This window comes from Beta vulgaris, chromosome 3 (assembly GCF_026745355.1).
Source record: "Beta vulgaris subsp. vulgaris cultivar EL10 chromosome 3, EL10.2, whole genome shotgun sequence".
NCBI lineage: Eukaryota > Viridiplantae > Streptophyta > Magnoliopsida > Caryophyllales > Amaranthaceae > Beta > Beta vulgaris.
Genome location: NC_079204.1, coordinates 36,666,930 through 36,686,316, shown reverse-complemented (window position 1 = coordinate 36,686,316; position 19,387 = coordinate 36,666,930). Strand labels below are relative to the sequence as shown.

General features: G+C 35.4%; 1 protein-coding gene and 1 pseudogene across 2 annotated transcripts; both read right to left on the bottom strand.

The window, feature by feature from the left end:
• Nucleotides 1-9,307: 9,307 nt before the first annotated feature.
• LOC104884813 (40S ribosomal protein S20-2) lies at nucleotides 9,308-12,898 on the bottom strand. Of its 2 annotated transcripts, XR_007272724.2 has the most exons (5): nucleotides 12,739-12,898; nucleotides 12,527-12,653; nucleotides 10,189-10,302; nucleotides 9,501-9,725; nucleotides 9,308-9,470 (listed from the first exon to the last, which is right to left on the bottom strand). XR_007272724.2 is itself a non-coding variant. In XM_010669509.4 (4 exons), the coding sequence occupies exons 2-4, from the start codon at nucleotides 12,633-12,635 to the stop codon at nucleotides 9,583-9,585; spliced, it is 366 nt and encodes a 121-aa protein (XP_010667811.1). In that variant the 5' UTR covers nucleotides 12,636-12,653; nucleotides 12,739-12,898; the 3' UTR covers nucleotides 9,308-9,582. The 2 variants fall into 2 exon arrangements, 1 of the variants encoding a protein (XP_010667811.1); XM_010669509.4 differs by having other exon boundaries at nucleotides 9,308-9,725.
• Nucleotides 12,899-17,130: 4,232 nt separating this feature from the next.
• On the bottom strand, nucleotides 17,131-17,825 carry LOC125495626 (secreted RxLR effector protein 161-like; annotated as a pseudogene).
• Nucleotides 17,826-19,387: the final 1,562 nt, after the last annotated feature.

Here is a 19,387-nt window from a genome sequence, read left to right as displayed (position 1 = left end):
TTTATTAGTGAATAGATAGCATTCACTATCAAGTACTAGCATTCACTATCGATTTCCTTAGCTTAATTTTTTGGTTTGTCTTGCAGTGCTATATTATGACTTATCGAGGGAAGAAAACGGGGGACGTACATGCAGATGACCAGCCCAATTCATTGTCTTCGCAGTCACCAGGTGCTGCTGCTGCACACAGCTCTCCTTCGACCGAAAATGCATCACAACCAAACCAAAAACAAATCCTCTAATCACAGCCATATGAGGTTCCTTCTAATGTTGAATTTAGACCATTTTGCCCATCAAGTGTCACCACAACAAAGGTCATGTCTCCATGTTTGAATACAGAAAGTGCAACAACTAGCAAACCATTAGCTATATGGAAAAACCCACCTTGTAATACATCAAAACCAGGATCTTCTTTTTACAAGAAATTTAGCATAGCTTTTCTTCTAGCCCTTTTTGTTTCTGCCTCTTACCCTTCTCTAAAGATGCTCTACATGTGGGCTATGTACATTCAAGTCTCTAATAGCCTCAATAGGTCTAAGATACCCAAAACCAAGCTAAACCTGACAAATGGTAGATCTTTCCTGGGTCGCTGTTGATGCTGTTAAAGAGGGAAGTTGGGCATCTTGCTCATGCCAATTCTATCCTGCCATCACCCCATAGTATACTGATTCTTTGAAAATCATTCACAAAAAGATAGATATAGATTTAGAAATTCATGTGTATTGTGCACTACCCAACCACGTCTTCCTTTCCTGGTACAATAATAATCCTGAACAATAAGGAAGTCTTACGCATTGGAGCCATAGGCAGACTACGATAGAAAGAGGTAATAGACATAACAAGGATAAAAGGATGTGCTTTCCGTCTTTAGACCAATTTTCCCAAGATTGTTGTCCTTTACTCACAAAAGCTAGTAGCATTTAGAGGCTTCCAGATTATGTAAAGGAACAATGGGCAGAAACTTTCTTGTTTGGTATGAATGGATGGAAGCACAAGTTCCACAGGTATTTCCATCATATATCACGACTTCCAATAATATGCCAATTACATTAAGAATATTGTCTTACAAGCTCATCGATCTTCTCATCTTCATTCTTAACCACTTTCTTCTTTAGTAGAAGAGGAACTGCCTTCTTCTCTTCCTTACATACCTTGCCATGCTTCAACTCAATTCTCTTTGAAAGACTCAACTGTTTTACTTTCCTATTCCTGTTCTTCACAACACTACTGTGAGTTCCTTTCTCCTTTTTCTCTTCGACTTCTACATTCTTCCTTCTCCTTCCTTGTCTTTCTTTTACCACAAGATCTATGTTCTCTGCATCTAGAGCATCTGTTGCGGGACTCGGCTTAAAAATGCTTTCAAGCTTAGCTGCAGCTTCATTAAGATCTAGCTCAACATCGGATGGTGAAGCTTCAGCTACGCTGCTGGCAACACGAATTCCTTTCAATGGTTTTGTAACTGATTGTAGTCTTTTTCTATTCTCTTTCTTTGGATCTGCTTGTAAACTCCTAGGCTCACTCACTGCAACTAAAGTTGTCCTTTTGTTTTTATCCACTTTGAATCCCAGAATTAAGGGTCCATTTACTGTAGATTGATAAGCTGTGAATGTTCTGCTTAATCCTAACGATGGTCGGGAAGCTGAGCTTGAACACTCACAACTCCCATATCAACTCCCTGATCCAGAAGTTTGCCATGGCAGGTAACCTGTTAAGTTATGAGTAGAAGCTAGAATAAGCCTTAAATCAATGGTTTGTCGGCTAAAAGAGCATAATTTCCTACATCAAACAAATGACCACTAGAATGCCCTAGGCAAAAGAAACCTCTTATGCTAGTTCAACAATCCTGGTTCAGTAGCATGGTAATTATGGTTGCACAAAGTGTTTGAAAAACCAAAGATGTGATGGAATGATCCAAAAGAATACAGTCACAGAAATATCAAAAATCCTTCTTGATCCACATTCTAATGGTAATAATCACCACACCTTGTAATCTCATTATTCTTCAAGAAATTAACTAATACCACAATCCTATTTACTTGCTATATTTGCCTTCTAATAGTCGAAGTTTATAAACTTTGTATTTTTTTCTCACTAGTACTTAATATAAGAACGAATACCATGATGCGGGATCTTGTTAGATTCTCAGTGTGTACTTCAACAATATCAACATTGATTCTATAGCATTAATCATATATCGAGCAATTGATACTACATAGCCTTAAAAAGTAAAGATAGTAGTTGTATTGACAAGATCAGTTTCGTAAAAGCAGATACTACATAGCCTTAAAAAGTAAAGACAGTAGTTGTATTGATAAAACCAGAGTGCTTGAAAATTGCGCATTATCTTTTTGTTGCTTCATGTATAAATACATTTGTCCATATACTTCCTATGTTTTTTGAATTGCAAATTTTTGACTTTCAAGCTTGCTAACACACAACTATTTTCTTACTGCCCATAACTATTTTCTTAAAGGAACGCTTTATAATTCCTGATGGTCCTGAATACGAGAAACAAATCCTCAAGCGTGCTAACAGAAGTTGGAGGCATTTTAAACACCATCTCAAGTCACATTACTACAAACCAGATGACATGACTCTCGATGAGATGTGTAATTTGCAGCCACCATACGGACTTACTAGTAATCAATGGATAAAGTTGGTTAAGCACTGGCATTCAGAGCTAGGGAAAGTAAGTTACTTAATTATGATTGACATTTGATAAATCTTTGTTCTGTTTTTTTTAGAAATATTTTTTTCTTTAATATGAGTGCAGAAATTGTCAGAAGCTGGGAAAAACGCACGAGCTTCCCTAAATCAACTTCATAGATGTGGCTCCAAGAGCTTCGCAAACAAGCAAGCTGATTATGTATGATTCATGAATATTAACATATATATAATTGCCGGAATATAATTAATATGACTATGATTGACTGATGGATTCTTCATAAAAAAGGAAAATTGCTGTAAATTTCAACTATGACCAACCTAAAATTGACCTATTAGACAGAAAGACTCATGGGCTCATGGCCTGGTATATACCTTCTATATCCAAACCCAATAAGCCCAGTCAGATGTGAAGGCACCTTTATAAAGGTGACAACGTACAAGATACCAAAACCCAATAAGTCCGGCCGGATGTGAAAGACACCTTTACAAAGGTGACAAAAGTATAAGATACCCAAACCCAATAAACTAACCGGATGTGAAAGATAGTTTTATAAAGGTGACAAAGTACAAGATATCCAAACCCAATAAGCCCAGCCGGATGTGAAAGATACCTTTATAAAGGTGACAAATTACAAGGATATCAAAGTCGGTAATTACCTGTTGTAGGTTAGACATGATCTGCCTAAAACCTTGGTAAACATCACATAACACAAACTGGGCATTAGTAAGCTCCAAATTAAGGTCAATAATGGGATCATTTAAGAGCTGATTATGCTGCGAAATAAGCTAATTAATCTCATGAACACAAGCTCTCATCCCTCTTCCATTTCTCCTAGTAAGAAAGTACTAGTTAACCACTGACCCAGGAAGACATCCTAGAGGCAAAATCCCTATTGAAACAACCTTCCTCGCCCCTGTATCATAGAAATCTCTCAAGGCACTCGTCACCTCGTCGACCAGCAGTGACGGAACCAACTAGATGTTATTGTAGTTGGAGGAAATCAAAGCGTTTTCGAAGAGGAAGTTTATGTAGTCATTTTTGCCTAAGGAGAGTTATAAGACTGAGGATCTGATGAAGTTTTGTGCTTCAATTTCACCAAGTTGTAGCTGCAGGAGTTAGATGGTCTCAAAGGCTTGCCTTAACTGTTGGTTAAGGGACAGGAAACTCGAGCCGTTTTCCCGAGTCATAATTGTGGCTTGGGTTGACCCGTAGTTGATTCCATTTAGTATGCCTTCAATTGTACCATTTTTCTCATAGAATGTTGGTATGCTTGGCAGATTCATCTTCTTGAATGCATAATTTTAGATAAAATTGCACACTTGACAAGCAAAGCACAGACATCTTCACAAAGAAACGGGAGGACCTTCTACCCACGGTGCGATAACGAACTCAATTTCAATGAAATGAAGTACACGCAATGATACTTCTCTCTTTTCCAAAATAACTTTTCAATATAAAATTTAGAGAATCATCAAACCATTATCGTCCGTGTGATAATGTATCGACTTATTCAGAATTTTGCAGCGTAAGACATATAACTGAACTTTAGAATTGAAATATAATAAGTAATTAAATAACTTTAAGACCAAACAACATTGTTAACTTTACTTCATACCAACTTAAATGTAAATGTATCTACTATAAAACAATCAATAGATCAATCTTTTACACAAGCTCTACATTCCTAAATCTCAATTATGCAACATCTGCACACGTGTAGATGTCAATGCACTAAAGAATCTGCTCACCAAGAATGGGTCATCATAATATCAATAAGGCAAAGTCATGATCAACACATACATACAAAGCATGAATCAGCACAGCTGAGTACTACATAATAATAAATAAACATTACTAACATGATAATAATAAATATTAAACAGAGATAAATAACAACAAAACAATGTAACAATCTGCAGATAACTTTTATTGAACTAAACTTTAACAATCTTTTTATTACTTTAATAGAATAGTCATTGGATCGAGTTGTCTCCTCTAAAAATCAGTCTTCCCTTTGGATGACGAAATACAGGCGCAACTCCATATTCCATAATGACCTACGATATCGTGGAACCTTTTAATAAAAATAGGAACAATGATCAATCCCATTCCCAGAAAAAGTCACGGCACGACCACCATGAATCCCAACTCCTAATTGTCCAACTTCAGACGTGCACCAGTCTAAAGTTTATTACTATTCAAGTTTCACTTTACATGATTTACCAATTATTACTTGTTATGACACACAATCAATACAAATAATATTTAATCAAACATTCACAACTTTTTTTTCTTTTTCATCTTATGATGAAATAAGTGATCATACAACTTACAATCCAAGATTAATTCCTTCTTTAATCCAATCTTTTTTATTTGTTGAACCTAGCCAACAACCAGCTTACCTTTCAAAGGTAGGAATTATCAACTTATCAGACTAGGTCCACAGTACTCCTAGAGTAGTAAAATTAATAATATAAGGGAACACATGATTCAATCATGATCCAACTGATAAATATATTAATTTCCCCATGTGAATTAATAAATAAAATTCCCAACCAACATGCTTGCATCAATATTCCATGCAAACATGATAGTAATCTCATAATTAAATCTCATACTTAACATGTTCGCACACACGCATTAAACATGTAAAATCCAATCATAATAGAAATCATATATGAATTTTAAGTTCATATACATGATACTACAGAACTTTTTCTTCCTAAAATCATGATACTACACCAAACAATACATAGTTATGTACATGCCTTGTATAGACAAATTGATAGGCCACTTTTAACACTTTAGAAGTCCCCTACAGAGTAATCTCCACCTAAAACAACCAATAGAATTTAAAATCAATATTCCAAATAAATTCCAACAACTTTAAAATACTTTAAAATCCCTCTCAAAATATTTAAAAGTTGTTTTTATCATTAAAATTTCAATTACTCATATTCCCTAACATATTACTACTATATTAGTCATTAAGACCCATAAAACCCCATTAATAACAATCTTTCAAAAATTCCAGCAACTTATAAATTATTAAACTATCTTTAAACATAATTAAACATGCTTAAATTCATAAGTTAAATCAATTTCGTAGTTTATAACATGCTAATATGATTTTTCAATCTTTAATACCTAAAAATTCATGCTTTGATGATTAAAAATTTAATTTACACATAATAATCAAATCTGAATTTTTATTCTTTCAATACATAATTTGTATAATCATAGATTCCTCATTAAAATAGTAAACTAAAGCTTCTAATCATAATTAGTACTAAAACAAAACCTAAAAACATAATCTTTAATCAAAACTTGAAGAAGAAGAAAATATTTAGTTTCCGTGGGTAAAATATTGGGGTTAATTATATTTATAGAGGAAGAGGAATCATGTGGAAGGGAGAGTAGAGAAAGAATATTTTTTACTTTCCGTGGGTAAAATATTGGGGTTAATTATATTTATAGGCAAAGTTTCCTTTTGGGTTTAGGAAAAGGCAATTGGATCCTAAGTATGATTAGAACAATGAATAGGATTGATGAATAAACTCCTAACATTATTAGAAGTTCATTTTCCTAGTCCAATTAGTATTTGGGTTCCTCAAACCCATTTAAAATCCTTTTTCAAATCCAATTAGTATTTCAAATATTTTTAAAAGCATGCCTTAACAAAATATTTAAACATTCTTAAATCTTTAAAATGATTTCTTTGACTTTCAAAATAGTCAACCTTTTAAATAAATAAATTATTAAAACTAAATTATATATATATATATATATATATATATATATATATATATATATATATATATATATATATGTGCTAAAATATATTTATAAAATCCATAAATTTACGGGGCATTACATGCCCGGAGCGCAGAAGACTGCGCTGGACACGTTCACGAAGTGATGGGTGTGCGGCGTGCGTTAGGCGCACGACCTGGTTTTTCTGTAGGAAATCGGATCTTTGGACTCTTACACCTTAGATTTTTATTCTTATTCCTTTTCATTATTGATATTCCTTACCTAATAGATAAAAAGATGTGATTGGTGGTTGTAGGCGTGATTTTATTCACCTACGCAGTGTGAGCATGTATTGGATGCCTCATTGTTAAGGTTTTATTAAAAAAAAACGTTTTCGAAGTCACCAACAAGTCTTTAGAGGCAGACTCATAAAGCTAACTGGATATTTTGAAACTTAAAGACATCTTAGGGACTTATCCAATGTAGATTTCACTGTTTTGACTCCACGAATGGTCACCGAACCAAAAATTGAGTTTGGAAGTGAGAGTACGAACACATTTAGGAACCACTTTCACCCATTATTGGTTTCTACTTAATATCGATTCATTGCCAAAGAACAACCAAATAATACTTTCAAACACCCTAAAAATATTAGTATAGGTTGATCTATTAAACACATAAAAAAGACTACTCTCTGATTCAGTGAACAGTTCATGTACATGAACCGTTTACTATTCGCTCCTTCCTTTTTTTTTCTCTTTCTTCTATCTTTACTATATTTTTCATTCTCTCTTTCCTCATAAACCCCTAAAGGTTAACCATTAGCAACACTCTAACTAATTTCACGTCAAATTCATAGTTTTTCAAACATGTTATTCACTAATAACTTATTAGAGCATGGCCATCAACGATCCAAAAAAACATATCATCCCTCTTTTTCATGAACTTTTCCTCTCAATTTACAAAACTTGATCATGTTTCATGACCCATTTGACAAATGCACCCCACTCATCACTAGAAAAAATAGTATCATAAAAAAAAATCATTTGTATAAAATCTAAAGAGAAAATGAATAATTTTAAAAGTGTGCCAAAATATAGAAAAATAAATGTCTGTTTATTGATCTTAAAAAATTATGACTATTGGTAGAACTTTATACAAATTTCAAATAATAAATTGCATGTGTAAGCATCTTTACTTAGTCCATGGATTGGTCCATGAATTATATCATACTAGTTGCATATGCACGTGATGCGTGCGTCGACAATCTTATGTAGATATATATAAATGGACATGTTTTTTTATCTAAAATTATTTTGGTAGTGATGTAAATTATTGAGGTTCTTTTGTAGATGTTATTATCTCTTTAAATTAAAGGTGAATGATTTTTAACTGTTCGATACCGTCACTGAAAAATTGGTCGACGATTTAATAATTTCTTTTCAGCGACTTTAATATAGTTCTTTAACAATTATAAATATTAATAAACCATATTGTTTGAACATTGTAAATATAAAAAATTATGTTATCACGATATATTGCTAACTGTTTTTGGTTGAAGATTCTAATTGATAATTGATTTCGTGAATTGATTGTGTCAATCTAGTTTGTCAACTTATTAATGGTATTGCATATTCTATTTTGACCTATATGGCAAGTTTCATTGATTCTCATTTTTCAATTTTTTATAAAAAGAAAAACATTACTTTCAATTATTAGAGGGTATTCTAATCACTTCAAAAAAGGACAACACATCTCCTCCCTTGACTTATATAATAAAGATCTACATTGCAATATGTCATGAAATGACCCAAATTAGATCACCAAAAAACCATGAGTGAAAAACCATGATTTTTTAGATCAGATTTCATTCGACGGTTTAAGACATGAGTGGCTTTGCTCTTAGATCCCCTAGATCGAGTTCCATAACCAAATACTTGCACTATCATGAGGGTATGGATAGGTAGTACTCCCTCCCTCCGTTCTTTTTTTTTTCTTCCTACTTTAATTGCAAGTTTTTGCCTATATACTTCATTTGCCTTAATATCTTTGATACCTATTAGTTAAAATTATAACGACTGAATATTCACCGAGAAAAAAATCAAACAAGACCCTATAGGACTATATGTTTCTTATATATTGAGAATAATCTAAAAACTTCTCTCAGATTATAAATAGTGTGAAGATTTTAAGTAGGAAGAGCATAAAAAATAGAGTACCATCTAATTTTATAGTATGTATTAAGATGTGCAACCCACAATTTTTTTTTATAGATCAAACGTTTTAAAACAAATAATGTTTCTTTTAGCATGATGTATTGGGGCGATAAGTACTAGTTTTCCTCCGCTTTTTTTATTATTATTATCAGGGTGGCCAAAAAAAATTTGACAATGCACAATTTTTTTTAAAGTAAACATCATACAACTTTAATCATTAATATTTATAATCATGTAGTGTCAAAAGTTAATAACTAAAAAACAAATGAAGTATAACACAAGATGGTTAATGTAGAATGCGAAAATAGTATTAAAAGTCAATATGATACAACTAAAAATACAAAGATCAACTTATGCTAGGTGACTTGAACAAAGAAAACCAGTCGAGCAGTTCAAGTGTACTACTACTGTTTGACTGCAGAGCAACACAAGCCACGTTGCCTTTAATATCGACCATGCAAATGTCATTCTCCAGTATGATAGTCAGACCTAATTTCCATAAGTGTCATAGTGTTTTTACAATTACAGAAAATAACTCCGGTGCTTGAAAATTTATCATCTTTACTTGTTAGTTACTTTGGATCCTTAGTTTTCGCAAGGTTGGGATGGAACAGTCATGGAAAAACCATAATATCCAATCAATAATATGAGCTACCCTTACCATTTGAAAAAAAAATTAACATATAAATAAAGAACAGAGAGGCCACCTCTCCAATAGTAGCACAAAAATTTTGGCAATTGCCACCAAATTTCTATTTAAGCACACCCAAATTGGGGAGTCCTATCAGAGCATTAACAAATAACATGTCTACTACTGCCTTCAAAAGAAAAAAAAAAGGAAAAAATTATAAAATAAGAGAAAACTACTATGAGAGAAGCCCTTCCAACAAACAATTTAGTTATCTCCAAAATTGTCACAAAGAAAGCCCATCACCATACGCACCTCTACGAGTCGGCTATCGTTACCTCAACCTCAACACCTGGTTCAATGGTGATAGACGTTATCTGCTTGACCACATCAGGAGAGCTGAAGAGGTCAATGACTCTCTTGTGAACACGCAACTCGAATCTATCCCAGGTGTTGGTTCCTGCATGATAAAAATAGGCACAATTGTAATTTGATGCCGCATATGTCAATAAGAGTGGCATAATGCAGTCATAACTCATAACCACTAAACCCAAACGTAAAAATCACTAGGGATACCAACCAATTCCGTACATCTCCATCAATAAAACTATCAACTGACTGTGCACAGGCCAAAACACAGATTTTTATATTATGTACAAGAGATATTCCACAGCCACAAGGCCCACAACTACACGTGTCACATCACAGAAGTTTCAAAGCCATCACAAATTCTTCATGCTTGGAGCAGAAATAGGACATATCAAGAGAGAACAAAATAAAACAACAATCTTATGCCCCATGGATAAGAATTTTCCTCCCATGTGACCCCCAGAAGCTACAAGACACTCATCTGAAAATCCTGAATAACATTGAACTATTTCAGGAACTTCCATTATAACATTATGAGTAAAGTTGCCACCCACCTTCACCACAAGGTGACTTCCTTGTGGTAATTTTCAGAACCTTGGTTGGCATCCTTACAGGTCCCTTGACCCTTAGTTGCTTGTCCTTTGCGCCACGTACAAGATCAGCACACACTGTTCAATATAACAAAATAAGTTAAGTACAATCAATTCTGAAGAAGCAGATTCAAAATTTCTCAGTAACCTCCCCAACCCACCCCACCTCCCAAGGTAAAGATAAACCTTTATGAAGAAAAGAATGTAACAAACACGGCATATCTCATAACAACTTCATATATACCACTCTTTTAATTGATCGATCCTTTACAATCACAATTACCTAGCATGAATCAGCTCATGAAGAGTCCCATCCTCAAGGACCTCAACCTTTTCCTAATATTTGGGGATATAAGCACAGTAATGCTTTGTAAAGAGCTACCTTGTTTCTGATTCTAGGATGTAATCCTTCTTCATTAATGAATTTTACTCTCGATTGCTAATAGAAACATTCCCCCGCAAATCAGAGGGTTTATTTTCTTTTGGGAGGGGGGTTAAGGATTAAAGACCATTAGATACCATGATCATTGTCTAACACCTGATAACATAATCGAAAGATGAGTTTTACGATAAAAACTCTCATATACTAAAGCATTATAGATGATAATACCTTCCTTTCACATTACACCACATATTTCCATTCGGGATGTTTTATAATACTCGCAACATTTCTTTATTTGGTATACTGATCACATTTCTTTGTTTCGTAAACATCTTGCCCACAATTCTTAACAACCCCCCAATAAAATAGGAGCTAGGAATGACACTTCAGAATGGTGAAACATCAATGATTTAAATTGGTTCATTGGGTAAAACTGTACACCATAAACATAAATCCCTACGAAATTCAACTGCTGCCCATTAATGAAATCAACATTAATATCCATTACAAAGTATATTATGCAATGATTTTTTCGAATTCAATATACTATTTGTTGATTAAAGGAAAAAATTGAGAGGAACAGTCCTAGTATGGGTGTTCCGCCATTTTCAATACCAAGTTTGGATTATTTTTGAGTGGTTCCAACTATTGGATATGTCTTAATAAAATGGTCCTAGCAAGTCAGTGACCTACTACAACAAGTAAACGTCTAAAACCACCACTCCGGCAAGTCTATCACCCCCTTTCCCACCCCTCTGCCACCACCTCCTCTGCCACCCTACCTCGCCACCCCTCCTCTTCTGCTTCTACCCCCAAATCCCTCTCGGCTGCCAATAACTCTCCTCAAAAGGCAGCTGCTTATAGTCCATTACAAGGTGTTGCTTCTTCAGGGAAAGCGCAAGGAAGGGCATGCGACGTGAGCAGTTGTAGGGACGCCGACGGAGGGGCTCTTGGCATGGTGTGTCTCACTACAAAGCGAGGAGAGAGAAAGAGAGTGCAAGCGAGTAAGAGTTGGAGGCTAAGTGGTGCACACACAATGGTGCGTGCGCTGGTCGAAGGATTTATGTCAACACTGCAGTGGTGTGTGGGTGGCTGACCCAAACACGGGAGAGAGAGAATTTGTGAGAATCAAAAGAGTTTTATGGCTCGTTTGGTAGCCGTTAATAAATAGTGATAATGAGAATAAATTTCAAATATAATATTATAAGGAAAGAACCCTCAAAATCTCCACGGGAAGGCAATTTCAACTCCCAAGTTTGTGTTTTTTCTCCATGGGGAAGCAATCTCACCCCTTTACTTGTATTTTTTCTCCAAGGGGACACAATTTACATTAACACTCATTAGCACCTACAAGGTGGTATAAACGAGCATTACCATGGGAATAAACAATGATTTACTTCAAAAAATTACATACAAATTTATGCCAATTACAACCATTTATAACCAACTACAAAATAGGCCGTTAGGGGTCGTTTGTGTTGTGTTTTCCGGCGAAATTGATGGCCAACGCGAGTTAGTGGTGTATATAAAGACATGGGGGAGGCAGAGGGGTGGAGGGGAGGAGGGAGGCAGGAAAGACAAAGAGGAGGGAGACAGGAAAGACAAAGAGGAGAAAGTTGAGCAGAGTAGAACCGTTTTCATAAAACATACCTAATAGTTGGAACCACTAAGCAATAATCATAAGTTAGCACTGAGGATGACAGAGACTGATCCTGTCAAATTTTCCTTTTTCCTTCAATAACTGTAGTACTTTTTAACGAAATATACTACTTTTTCATGAAATATACTAGTTTTTGGATGAATTGGGCAAAGATCGTTGAATCACACAACGACACAAAAATTTGGAGCAATAATCTATAACCCGAAAAAGTAAGTAATGTTATTCATTAAAAAACAAATCAAGATGAAAATGAAAAATACCCTTTTCGAGATTCTTAACATTCTTGGAAGAAAGAGTGATTCTGATCTTGTGAGTCGTCTCTTGGGATTCCTCCATCCCCGGCTTCGTGGGCTTCATTGGGTACGCCATAATTCCTGCAACTTTTTGCTGCCAAAGAAAAACAGAGAAAAAACAGCGAGTTGGAATTTGATCAGCGTGCGAGCAGGAAGAAAAAAAAAGATGAAAGTAGTACCTGAAGTTCAAAATCAAGCTTCGGCGGCTTCAATTTCTAACGATTCACGGGCAGCTTGTACTGATAAAACTGGTATAGCGATCGATATATTGGGGTTTTTTTTTTAGGGTTAGCTAGACGAACGACAACCAAATATCAAGCCAAACAACAAAATTATCTACAAGTATTATTTTTATTTCTTTTGTTTGGGTCCAAAACACGAATCAGACTTTGTTGGACCCGCCTTATTTTTAAGGGTTTGAATCTAAGTTTTTCAAATCCAATAGATATGGGTCGATTCTGGCTGTAAATGTTGTTGGATCGAGTCCAAGTCCAATAATGGACCCGAATCTGATCCATGAACTCATTTATAATTTTTCCAAGAAATAAAAAATGTGAAAATTGCAAAATGCAATCAATCTGATCACAGTCACGAGTCTATAATCTCTAAAAAAATAAATTAATTATGAAATGGAGGAGAATCAGCAAATAAATTTTTGGTGTTATTGTTATATACTGAAGTATATATGATAGTAAACATCTTTAATATTTTGTCTTTTTAATAATCTTGTGTACTAAACTTTTAAATTGAAATATACATATTTAAGTAAAATTTTGTTACTTTTTTATTCACTAATTATTAATAGTCAAGTTAATCACTGACATTTGTTATATGTAAAATATGGTTTGCAGGAAAAAAAAAACATATATATTTAAAGGATATTGAGAAAAAAAATCTTAAGTACCCATTTTGGACTTTGGACCTACTAGGTCTAACATGTCTGCGTAAGGGTCTGTTGGTGCAAATTCAGTTGGATAACTTTGCAAACAAGTCAATGCACCCCCGATAGTTAGATATTGAATGTCACGGGAGTGATCTTATTCCCTGGGGGTTACCGGTTTTAATTTGATAAAACCTTGATAACGTACTTTGTTATAGCCTAATGTAATTAAACTATAATGCCTAATAAATTCAGGCGACGTGTATTAAATAAGATGATCAATGCAATAATTAATCTATTAATTAAAGCTGAATGTTCCCACTTACATCACAAACTTCTAGAAAGATTCTATAACACACATAGAGATAGACCATGCTGGACAATTGAAGGACAAACATAAAGATGAATACCTCCATGGATTTCGACTTGAATTGAAGATTGAACAAACTTGGTAACTCAATACATGCTCTAATTCTAAGCTAGAGGCTAACTATAACCCCCATAAGGGGGTTGGCTAATCTAGGTAAAGCTACACTAGAAGAAAGTAAATTGCACGTTTGTTATGTATGTGTTTGTTGTTGTTCTTTGATGTTCATTCTTATATTTATACTGCGAAGACATGTATAACTTCCTTGCTCCTTGGAGGGAAGTGATTTGAATCATTTATTATTCAAATCACAACTGACATTTTATGGCGCCATGATAGTCACGTTCCTTTACCCACGTTCTTGCATGGCTTTGTAATCATATTAACTTCCAGCCACATCATCATCTTTAGCGTTGCTTGACTTTCAACCATTATCTCTTGATTATTGCTAATGATTGGGCTTTTCTTTCATGGGTCATTGTTTGTTGACTTTTGTTGACTATTTCTTGTGGGCTTCTTGACATAATTGGGCCTTCATTTACATGATCATTACACCCTTTAGGGTTTGATTCAATGAATCGTAATAAATGCTAGCTGTGACGTAAAAATGATAGTAACAAATTGTCCCCCTGATTTGTGAGGTGATGTGCTCAGAAGCCACAAATTACTAGCAGAGAAGTATGCTTAGCCATAACCAATTTGTTTTAAAAGCATTCTGAAAGTTGCTTCCTCTGTAATTCTCATATGATCAACAAATTTCTCTTTAGGGTTGCTGAATTTAGTAGAGAAGAATAATCTATCATGCATTCCTTCCTTCTAGCCATTGTGAAATCCATTAGAAAAGTTTGTTTAAGATGTGGTCCTAAAGGATGATTTCGCAACATCCAAGAGGGATCTAAACCTTGGACCATAAGATTATGCCATACTTAGCATGTACATGTGTATTGTACTATATCTCTTGAAGATGATCCTTGCGCTATTCGCGAGATTTTTATGCTCTTTGTGTTGCCTTTAACAAAGAGCCTTTTTAGATATCTCAAAGGCATGTCTGGTTGCCATGCTTCTTCCATGATAATTTTTCCCCAAGATTTACATACCAATAAGGAAGTAACCTGATCTTGTAGGTCAAGTTTTGGAAATATTCATGCTTGCATCAAGTCTAAATCTGACCCTATTTGAAAGGCCTTAGATTTGTTTACGTATCTTGGATCCTTCTGTATTATAGGATGCTTGCCAAAATACTTATCAATTGTAGTATTCCATTTGATAGACTCTTCTCTTGTGAATTTGTTCTTATCTTCGGACAGAATATCCAATGTTTTATGATGGTTTAAACACTTATAGAGATAAGCACTAGTAGAAAAACGACGATTTGCGTCCCCTGATGTGCGTCGCACTGAAACGGAAATGACGCAAAAACCCTATTTGCGTCGCATGCCACACAGTGTACGACGCAAACATCAACAAACATATCAGGTATACGAGCAATATGCGTCGCACCCTCTGTGTGTGCGACACATATTGCCTTTGTGCGTCGCATGTTTCTGTGGTGTGACGCATATTGTTGCGTTGTAGTGTGGAGAAACGGAGGCCAATCTGCGTCGCACTAAGGGCTGTGTGCGACGCACAAAGGCAATATGCGTCAGACCCTCTAAGCCGTCTGACGCAGATCAGCCCAAGGCCCAACTCACTTGTTTACTAAAACACCGCGCCTTTTAGATATTCTCTTATCCTCAAACCCTAAAAATACACCCGCCTCTCATCTCACCCTCAAACCCTCTCTCTCACCCTCAAAACCTCTCTCACTGCGTCTCCTTCTCTCTCCTCGCCGCTCTTTCAACTTCTCCGTTGTTTCTGAAGGGTTTTGATAAAACATATAGTTTGCGGAAACATATCAAAATCGGAACTACACACATATTAATTCATGAACCTATTATACACATTAATATACCTTTGTAGCGCGCCTCCAATTAGCAGATTCGATCAGGTTACTTTTCTTGAGAACCTCACTTGAAGTCCCTCTAATGGCTAGCACACCACACGATCGAACCGCGACACAAAGACATCTTAGATCTTGGAGCAGGAAGAGCAAAGTATATCTCTTAGACCTCTTACTCTCACGTATTTTGTGTCTCACTTTTGTAGCTTATTGTTAGGAAAAATCCTAACAAGAAACTAACTTCACAAAATGGGGATATGCACGTTGTGCATAGTGCCACCATTTGACTCGGCTAGAAATATCAAAGATTTCTTTGATATTTTATTCAACCTTAATCAAAATATATTCATGGTTCGACCCATGTGAATGTATGCGACCCTATAGGATTAATACTAATTAAGTTGCAAATATATTTACTAATAATATTGCCAATCGATAGCGGTTTCCAGCTAAACATATCGATTACTTAATTATACTAATTTTATCGTAACTCGTAACTGATCCTATAAACTATCTTTTAGAGATACCCACATTGTTTGAAGGACATACATCCAACAATCTCCCACTTGTCCTTTAGAACAAGTGTGTCATATATTCCTTTGTCTCTTTTACGTCTTTATTCGAACATAAGGTAAGAATCTCGATCATCCTTATTAAATTCAAATAGTTTCTCGAATTTATGAGTTAACCTATTAAGACAAATGATTACTTCCTAATCCATCTGAGCACGACCATGCATTTTCACACTTATAACTCTTCGAGAGGCCCATAAGACAATGATCCTAATAGAAGGACAATCCAATCTTGTACATTCACTTCTATAATACTAGATTCATAGCAACCTGAAAACTGCCTTTATTGTCTCCTTTTACGGTGCGACGTTTGACAGAGTCAAAGCATATTAATCCAACAGTGAACAGACAATGAACTACTCAGGTAATGAGGAATAGTCTCTAATAGTTTAATGAAATATGCTTATGATATTTTAAATTCTTAAAACATATTCATAAGTGGGTCTATCCAATATAAGTTCTTAGCTTATACTCATGCAAATGATTTATCACATCCCCGTCAACTAGCCCATGAAACAGCACTATAAATCAACTTGCAAACTAGTCTTTTATATAACATTAGTGTCCATTCTCAATGATTCAGACTAGGGACAATTTTAATCTTAAGCTTTCAGTCCACTTAATAGGGTCTCATTATCCAAGACCTCGTCTCGATAACCTATTTGAAACTTAACGATTATATTTTGGACATTCATTTAATGCTAAATCAAAATTAAATGAAGATAAAATTATTCCATTAATGATAAAACGAGATAAAACACTAATGTTTTACGATTACGAAAAATAAAACATAATCTAAAACATCCATAGAAATCAAAGCCAATCACCAATATGCTTTATTCCTATTGCAGACGTGTGAGCGTCATGTTTGGTCTGCGGAAGTGGTTTAGTTAATGGATCAACAACATTATCATCTGTTGCTACTTTGCATATCTTAACTTCACCCTTCTCAACAAAATCTCGTAGAATGTGAAACTTTCTCAGAATGTGTTTAGATTTGTGATGTTCCCTTGGCTCCTTGGCTTGGGCGATGGCTCCACTATTATCACAATAGAGAGACATCGAGTCAGCACTACTGGGGACAACACCGAGTTCAGTGATGAACTTTCTAATCCAAATCGCCTCCTTTACCGCTTCTCCAGCAGCAAGGTACTCTGCTTCAGTTGTAGAATCAGCAATTGTACTCTGCTTAGCACTCTTCCAGCTCACTGCCCCTCCGTTTAGACAGAAGATGTATCCGGATTGAGATTTGGAATCATCTTTGTCCGTTTGGAAGCTCGCATCAGTGTAGCCCGTAACAACCAATTCATCTGCACACCATACACCATGAATTTATCCTTAGTCCTATTAAGGTACTTCAGAAATTTTTTTGCTGCACACCAGTGCGCCTCACCTGGATTTTCTCGGTATCTACTTGTAGCACTCAACGCATACGAGATGTTAGGGCGAGTACATATCATTGCATACATGATAGATCCTATTGCGTATGCATAAGGAATAACACTCATTCGCTTTTGCTCATTAGGTGTTTTAGGACCTGAGTCTTGCTAAGCTTCATGCCATGAGTCATGGGAAGAAAGCCTTTCTTACAACCTTTCATATTGAACCTATCAAGCACCTTATCAATATAAGTACTCTGACTTAGTCCAACAATCCTTTTAGATCTATCTCTATAGATCTTGATGCCCAAAATGTACTGTGCATCTCCTAGATCCTTTATTGAGAAACATTTTCCAAGCCAATCCTTTACGGGCTTCAGCATTGGAACATCATTTCCAATAAGGAGAATGTCATCATACAATACTAGGAATGCGATTTTGCTCCCACTGACCTTTTTGTAAACACAAGATTCCTCAACATTTTTCTCGAAACCAAATTCCCTTATGGCTTCGTCGAAACGTATAATTGGATGCTTGCTTCAATCCATAAATGGATCTTTTAAGCTTGCATACCTTCCTAGCATTTTTTGGATCAACAAAACCTTCTGGTTAAGCCATGTAAACATCCTCCTCCAGAATTCCGTTAAGGAAAGCGGTTTTAACATCCATTTGCCAAATTTCATAGTCATAAAATGCGGCGATTGCTAGGAGTATCCGAACTGACTTAAGCATAGCGACTGGAGAAAAAGTTTCATCATAATCCACACCGTGAATTTGTCTGTAACCTTTTGCAACCAACCTAGCTTTGAAAACGTAAACGTTTCCATCCATGTCGGTCTTTTCTTGAAGACCCATTTGCATCCTATGGGAGTTATCCCTTTGGGAAATCAATCAAGTTCCATACTTGATTTTCAGACATGAGTCAATTTCAGATTTCATGGCTTCAAGCCATTTGTCAGAATCTTCGCCCGTCATAGCTTCTTTGTAGGTAGTAGGCTCATTGCTTTCAAGAAGCAATATTTCATAGCTCTCAGTCATTAAGACACTTATGTATCTTTCTGGCCGAACTCTATACCTCTCTGACCTACGTGGGGCTTGTACAACTGTAGAATTCTCCTCAAGTACATCAGTCGAAACAAGTGTTTCACTATGATTAGGAGTCTCATTTTCCATTTCTGGTTGTTGTTGCTCACCTCGAACTTCGTCGAGATATATTTTTCTCCCACTTGTCATTTTGGAAAGAAATTCCTTCTCCAAAAAGACACCATCATGAGCAACAAAAACTTTGTTCTCTGATTGGTTGTAGAAGTAGTACCCCTTGGTTTCTTTTGGGTATCCCACAAAGAAACACTTATCAGATTTTGGTGCAAGCTTATCAGAAAGTTGACGTTTCACATAAGCTTCGCAACCCCAAATCTTTAGAAAAGATATTTTGGGTGCCTTTCCATTCTATAACTCATATGGAGTCTTTTCTACAGCTTTTGACAGCGATCTGTTGATTGTGGAAGCAGCAGTTTCAATAGCATATCCCCAAAAATATAGTGGAAGATCGGCCTGACTCATCATAGATCGAACCATATCAAGTAATGTTGGATTTCTCCTTTCGGACACACCATTTAGTTGCGGTGTTCCTAGAGGAGTTAATTGTGACAGTATTCCACAATTCTTTAGATGGTCATCAAGCTCTTGGT

Coding starts and splice junctions, on each gene's coding strand:
- LOC104884813 (XM_010669509.4), bottom strand. CDS start 12,635: ATGGCGTACCCAATGAAGCCCACGAAGCCGGGGATGGAGGAATCCCAA. Junction 10,303..12,526: donor TGTTAAGAATCTCGAAAAGG/GTATTTTTCATT, acceptor TATATTGAACAG/TGTGTGCTGATCTTGTACGT. Junction 9,726..10,188: donor GAAGTCACCTTGTGGTGAAG/GTGGGTGGCAAC, acceptor TTTATCATGCAG/GAACCAACACCTGGGATAGA.